Genomic DNA, 7,429 nt, shown 5'->3' with positions numbered 1-7,429 from the left:
AAAAATAAAAGGCGCAATGGACGCTCAATTTGTGTAACTTTTGTGTGGAATTATTTTGTATCCGTATAGTTTTATTTAAGTTGATCTATTTTGTTAGCAGCTACATATATTTCCAAGTAGATTCGTCTAAAAAATACATTAAATTCTTAATATGAATTTAGCATTTTCTTTTATTCCAATGAACTTATTCACTTAGGCTCCATTTAGTTTCACGGATTATCTCATCTTATGATCATATCTCATATCATTTCAGCATCTAAACACCTTTAAACACAAATACTTTTATATTTTAAATTTTTAAATTTTTTTATCTAATCATTACAATTTTTTCAAATAATAAAATATAAAAAATAATTCAATTTTTTCTGATATTAAAATAAAAATAATATTAAAAAATTATATTATAATAATTTTTTAACTTTATAATTATTTTATTTAATTTTTTTACTCTCATTTTCCTAAACTTCATAAAATATCTTAATTCAAACTATTTTATTACTATTCACATATTTCTAATCTTATCTCATCTGTGTAATTAAACGAAGACTTAAGTAACTTAGTGAGAAAGAAACGTTGAGAGCACAAGGTTTTTATTTAAAAATAAACAAACTTGCATTAAAATTAAAAGAAAAATCAAAGATATAATCCTTTGACCAAAACAACGACAATTTCTCAATGCTAACTGTTTATAAATCCGGAGGCATGTGTCTGTTACTTAATTGGCAATCAGCAGCCAAGTTATAGCATCCACGGTATTAAATTTCAAGTGTCATTAAAACGTGCACAAAATAAAAAAAGGCCGTGCTACATCCACCTGGATAAGTTCAAAACAGAAAGAAAACAAAGGATAAGCTCAAAAATTGAGTAAAGAAAAGGCAACACGGACCGAGTCACTTTAATCGGCAAGTTGCCTCGTTCAAACCTCAAAAAGCAAACAAACGCGTTGAATCAAGACTCTTTTTAGTCAGACCACACCCCACCCCACGCACACGCTCACTCCCACCACTCGCAACCTGCACCGAAATCCCTCTCCTTCCTTCCAACTTTCCAAGCAACATCCCCTTATCCGACTCCACGCCCTTTCCATATAAACACCCACTGTCTCCCCCCTCCCCAACACACAACCGCTGCCCCATACATAGACAAGATATCAAGAAGAACGTCCTCGTCTTCGTCTTCTTTTTTTCATTCTCTCCGATATCGAAGACTAGCTCCATCTGTTCTGAAAGGCACTTGACTACTGACTGTCGATTTCACTATGGTTTCTGACGATCCTACTCCGTGTCTGAAACCGATCGTGATCCGGGACGTCTGGGCTTCTAATTTGGACTCCGAATTCGAGCTCATAAGGGACGTTATCGACAGCTACCCTTTTATTTCCATGGATACCGAGTTCCCTGGCCTGGTTTTCCGGCCCCCGGTGGAACCCACCAAGCCGTGCTACAGCCAGCTTCTTCCCTCCGATCATTACCGGCTTTTGAAATCCAACGTTGACGTCTTGAACCTCATTCAGGTGGGCCTCACGCTCTCCGACGCTTCCGGTAACCTTCCTGATCTCGGTGGCGGGAACCGTTTCATCTGGGAGTTCAACTTCAGCGACTTCGTTGTGGCCCGCGACGCCCACTCCCCGGACTCGATCGAATTGCTTAGACGGCAGGGGATTGACTTCGATAGGAACAAGGAAGAGGGAATCGACTCCGTCCGGTTTGCCGAGTTGATGATGTCGTCGGGACTCGTCTGCAATGACTCGGTGAGTTGGGTAACGTTCCACAGTGCCTACGACTTCGGGTACCTCGTGAAGATCCTCACCCGCCGTCGCCTGCCCAGTGGATTGGAGGAATTCTTGACAATCTTGAGGGTGTTCTTCGGGCAAAGAGTATATGACGTCAAGTACCTGATGAGGTTCTGTCGGAGCTTGTATGGCGGACTGGACCGGGTCGCTAGAACCCTTGAGGTCGACCGGGCGGTTGGAAAATGCCACCAGGCCGGTTCGGACAGCTTGCTAACGTGGCATGCGTTTCAGAAGATGAGGGATGTGTATTTTGTAAATGATGGGCCGGAGAAATATGCCGGTGTGTTGTATGGATTAGACGTGTTTTAAAAGTTAAAAGATAAAAAAGTATTTTTTATTCCATCCTGAAAAACCTATGTTCAAATTGTCAAAATAATATTTATAATTATTGAATGTGTAAGCCTTGTTTATTTTCTTTAAAAAAAATGAATAAATATGAAATCTATATAACAAATTAACTTTTTAATAATAAATCTTACTCTTTTTAAAAGAGAGTATACAAAATTTATACATCTTAAAACTGTATATAATATTACTATTCAACTCTTCAAATTGGTGTATGGGTATAGGTATGACTCCTTTATAGTATTCCTCATTGACCTCTTAGTATTCCTCCTAATCAAGCTTGCATATATTAGAAATAAAGTATTACATTACAAGGCTAAATGTGGATCATTTCCACTATCGAGAAACAACAAGCATCTTGAAAGTAAATCAGAAGATATACAACCAAAAATAGAGTTGGTTGCAGTCCATTGCACCACAACGTGTGTGCATCGATTTGTTGATCAATGAATTTTAGCAAAATTCCACTACTAATAAGAAGCGGATAAATGCTTAATGTCTTCAATGATTTGCCAGCTCGGATTGGTTGTTGTGTTATCCAAGGCATCAATTACTAGTTGCAAGTCTCTTTCCAAGATTGCCAATTCTTGTTTCCTTTGGTAGGCCACCTGTGTGGCAAGAAAAGCTGCATTTGCTTTAACTATAAGAGGGTTGGAAGTGAGGATCTTTTCCATCTAGATTGCCAAAATGTTTCCATTATGATCACTTCAGACTGCAGAGGCCACTGAGAAGGAATCTCATATCACTGCATCAAAAGAGAAGCTTTGATGATTGAGGGGAGGACATTTCGAGCTCTATTTTGCTAAACCAGATATCAGTTACTAAAAACCTCTTGGCTTGATCAATTAGGTGCCCTACTTGTAGAAAGGAATGCCTAAAAACAAGAGAATTCTTTCTAAACCAGATATCATGTGCCAAAACCAGCATTAAATCTTTATCCTCGTCTGATAACCGTTACAAAAAATGCTTACTAATGTCTAGGAAAGTAAGATTCCGCAGAGATGATTTTTGTAAAATAATACATCAACTTCCCCACACATCCTTTGCAAAAGGACACTCCCATAATGTGTTCCGTATTTTCAACAACCAAATGATAGACAGGGCAATTAGGATCATTATAAACTTTTTGTTTAAAAAGATTACAACCTATTGATAGCAGAATATTGGAAGCCCTCCACATGAAAGTTTTAACACTGTTAAGAACATGGGTAAACCAGATTCTCATCCAAAATTCTTCACTGGTCTTAACCTCAGAAGGACCACACGGGTGTTTGACAGATCTTTCATTCACCAAATGATAGCACTCTTAATATCAAAACAACGAGAGGAAGTATCATACTATATTTATTTATCTGTTGACAGTAAAGGACTTAGAGGTATACTCTTTCACTTGGGATAGCAAGCAATTAGCGGGACTCGGGTTAGGCAATTGGAAAACGACTAGACTAAGATCTATACAGTGTGTTGAGTTTCGACATATGTTATGTTTTGGAAAGAGAACTTTATAGTAGCGTGTATTTCATACTACATATGTTTTTACAACCTACAATAGAGGTGAGTAAATGGATCTTTGCTTCCTTACTGTGTGAGTCATATAGATCATAATTGATGACCTTAATTTATTTATGCCTTTAGGAGACATTTGACCATGTCACAAAGTTGAAGTGTTAGTGTTAGCTACTTTGGTATGTTGTCTATAACTATGGATGATATGGTTTAAAGAGACATTGCTGAGAAAGTAATTGGACTAAAATGAATTATATGAGGAAGAATGGAAGACTAATTGCTATGCTGGCCTTCTCTCGGAGAGATTTGGTAATGTGCTCTTATTTGTCTTTTACAGATGTGCTCGATGGTCGCACAATCTATTTGACAATATGAACAAGATTGAGAATATATAGAGAGATGCAGACTTCTAGTCTTGCCCACTTTGTGCAAGTGAGAGATGTAGCAAAGGGGCATCCATAGTAGACACCCTTTTGCTTCTCTTAGGTAGGGGTTATGAAGTGGCTATTAAGCCACTTCAAGAGTGTTGATGGTTGGCCTTTAACACTAGCTAGGCGTTACAATTAGAGGGGTTATTTATATAGCCCCTCCCTCCACGCATGGGAATAAAGTTGGGCAAGATTAATGAGAAGAAGGTCAAGGAGGTCACGTATGGGGCGACAAATGGGAACCTCATGTCATGTGTTAGGGCACAAACAGTTAGGGCAACCTTGCCAACAAAACCTTCTTCATCAACGCAACCACGATTAGGGATCTCCAAGTGAGTTGTGTCTGGAAGATCAAAGTCTTCTCACAGATTCTTCAAATCGTGAGACTTAAGAGAAGAGCGCCACCCATACCCTTTGAAAGTTGGGACATCCAGGACATGAGAAGATTCCATATCAGTGAGATGAGAAGAAATTTCATGTTCAGCCATTGAAAGATGAAAAGGAAGTAGAGTGAGGAATACGAAGGGAGCAAGAAATCACAAGAGAGGATAGGCAAGGAAGGAAAATGAGAAGCAAAATAGAAAAAAGAAAGTGGCATGCAATTTGAATTGGGGATATGAGGAGCCAACGGCAGGAATTATTATGACCTGACAACGTGATGTGACGAAAGGGGAACAGGTGTACGTTACCCAGTAACCGTCACCACGTTCTAGGCAACTGAAATCCCATTTCTTGATTCTTGGAAATTGGAAACAACGGGAAAGAATATAATGGGCTAGCGGGGTGGCCCTCGAGTTCAGTAAAGGGGCTAACGAGGTAGCCAAAAGGCTCGAGGTCCTACCTGGGTCACTTACAGCCTAAAAAATTAATTTATAGCTTTGGGATAAATTAGCACAATCATAAGAAAGTATTAGCTAATGATGAATTCTCCATGCCTATGAGCGAAGGGAATTAGCGAGATACCTGGAGAGTCTAATATTGGCTTGGCCCAACTGCAGGTGATAATAGTGGACACAACCCAAGCCACAAGCTAAAGGCCCACAAAGATCTGATACTCTTCTGGTTAGTAGGATTGATAAGCCATAATATGGTGAGCAGATTACTCCAATTATCTAGGGATAAACTTCATGGCTAAGTATCGTGTGAAGGTTATCTAGTTGTGGTGCTGATCCGATATATCCATACACCTATATATATGGATACCAGGTAACTCTAAAATCACTTCTAATCAGATACTTAAGTCTATATATGCTATATTGACTTAGGCATCGGAGTGGCTGTAGGCATCCAATGCCATCTATCTTTGATTTGCAGGTTGATGAAAACGATTGGTGGTGAGAGACGTTCTTTATAGGAACAATGAGCAAAGCAAAGCTCTGAGAACTAGCTCAGGATCATCCAATTGGAGACCACTTAAGCTAGTGCTTCAAGGACTACTTGAGATCACCAAGCCAGATGGGGTAATAAGACCTCAATCAAAACCAACAAGCAAGGTAAAACTTCAAAGAATTGTTAGAGATCACCAAGCGAGGAAGAGTTTTGAGTGCTAACTTGGTTCACCGAGCTAGGTATAACAACAAAACCTCACTCGAGACCACGAACGAGGCAGAAGATAAGCTGGAGGGACAGGAAATGGGCATCTAAATTGGCCCTTTATGTGTAGGTTCATTCCTTGTGCTTAGCACAATCTTGACGATGGACTAGCACCAAACTTCATGGGATGAGGGTAGATTAAGCGTGGTATGGCAGAAGATAAGCTGAAAAGTCGGTCCACTTTCTGAACATGGCCATCTCGGGAATCCGACACATGAAATCCACAAACCATCAAATGGAGAAGAAAAAAAAATTAAAAATCCAACTTATGAGAGGATGGATCACTCCAAGTATATATGGGACTTTTTCCCATGAACATGCACCATATAATTCACATATTGTAAGCTAACTTGAACATCTAAGTGATTTATATATATTCATAAGATTAATGTACCAAAGATATGATTTCTATATATATATATATATAAATCTACGTCCGCCAGCATTAAAATCGTCATATCTCCTGATCACCAAAGAATTAAACTCGGAAAAATTGCAAGTAAATGCTCACAATTGTCAATTAAAGATCCTAACAAACACTCTCCTCTACCTCTATATCCCTAACAAACCACCGGTGAAACATTTAAGGATCTTACCGGCACACATACACGTACAAATCATGTATATATAGGTGATTTAGCTGTCAAAATATCCATGAAAAAAAAAACAACAGGAGCATTCTGACAATTAGCCATATTGATCCGATGAGGTTCAAGCTCCCTTCAATTTTCAAACGCAGAAAAGCAAAATTATCATGGAAATGGTCTCCTTTCAAGCACCTCAAGTACATATCATTGATCCGAGCCAAAGAAACCAAGTTTAAGATCAGCCCCAACTCTGCTCTATCCAACGCTGTCAAGGTTGCAGCAGCGTTGGATTCACCGCATGCATGGTCACAGTACTCGAAGTACTGTTTCTCAGAAGATCTAGAGCTCGAGGAATCTGGTGGCGAATTATTGGTGGAGATGGCAGTCAAGGCATTGACATCAAAGAGGTTGTCTTTTGAGCCAGCTGGGGAGACGAGCATGATGACAGGGACAATAATTAGCACGTTCCATTTCCAGGACTGTGTGGTGCATGCAATAGATTCCACCAATCCATATACTGATTTCAGAAATTCTATGGAGGAAATGTTTGAGGATTATGGAAAAAAGGATTGGGACTATGCAGAGGACCTGTTGACTTGGTACTTGAGGATGAATAGAAAGAACAACCATGGATTCATAGTTGGGGCCTTCATTGATATGTTTGCTGGTTTCACTTCTTCTAGTACTTCATCTTCTTATCATGCTTTGAGTTCATCTTCCAAGTCTAAAGACTGGTGGGAGATTGAGGTTGAAAGAATTCTTTCATGTGCGAAGAATGGAAGTATCCAAAACCTTATTGAGTAAATAATCCCTATATCTCCCTAACATGTAATATTAGAGAATTATGGACGAGTTCTCAAACGACTTCCTATGTATTATTATTCATACTGATTTCATAGATTTTCTTGCAAATTGTTTGTTCCCTATATTCGAAATTAAACAAAAATGTGCGAAGATTTAGTACAGATGTAATAATTGATAATTTTTAATCATTAAAATTAGAATAATGAGTTCAATTAACATATATGACCTAGGAGTGTGCATCCGGGCTAGTTCTTTTTTATCCAGTCTAGTTTGGAACCAAGAAAACATGATTTATTCGGGCAGGTATCTGAAATTTGTACCTACACCTATCCAGATGCGAATATAGTTATAAATAGGACATAATTGATATTATT

The 7,429-nt window shown here is 38.6% G+C and overlaps 2 protein-coding genes across 2 annotated transcripts; both read left to right on the top strand.

Annotated features, from left to right (window-relative positions):
- Positions 1-971: 971 nt before the first annotated feature.
- LOC122293023 (probable CCR4-associated factor 1 homolog 11) lies at positions 972-2,185 on the top strand. The gene has a single exon (XM_043101633.1). The coding sequence runs from the start codon at positions 1,259-1,261 to the stop codon at positions 2,099-2,101; it is 843 nt and encodes a 280-aa protein (XP_042957567.1). The 5' UTR covers positions 972-1,258; the 3' UTR covers positions 2,102-2,185.
- A 4,157-nt stretch (positions 2,186-6,342) lies between these two features.
- Positions 6,343-7,163, top strand: LOC122292924 (transcription repressor OFP13-like). Its single transcript, XM_043101488.1, has one exon. The coding sequence runs from the start codon at positions 6,369-6,371 to the stop codon at positions 7,053-7,055; it is 687 nt and encodes a 228-aa protein (XP_042957422.1). The 5' UTR covers positions 6,343-6,368; the 3' UTR covers positions 7,056-7,163.
- Positions 7,164-7,429: the final 266 nt, after the last annotated feature.

This window comes from Carya illinoinensis, chromosome 13 (assembly GCF_018687715.1).
Source record: "Carya illinoinensis cultivar Pawnee chromosome 13, C.illinoinensisPawnee_v1, whole genome shotgun sequence".
Classification (NCBI taxonomy): domain Eukaryota; kingdom Viridiplantae; phylum Streptophyta; class Magnoliopsida; order Fagales; family Juglandaceae; genus Carya; species Carya illinoinensis.
The sequence above is the reverse complement of the archived record's forward strand: the minus strand, read 5'-3'. Positions and strand labels throughout refer to the sequence as shown.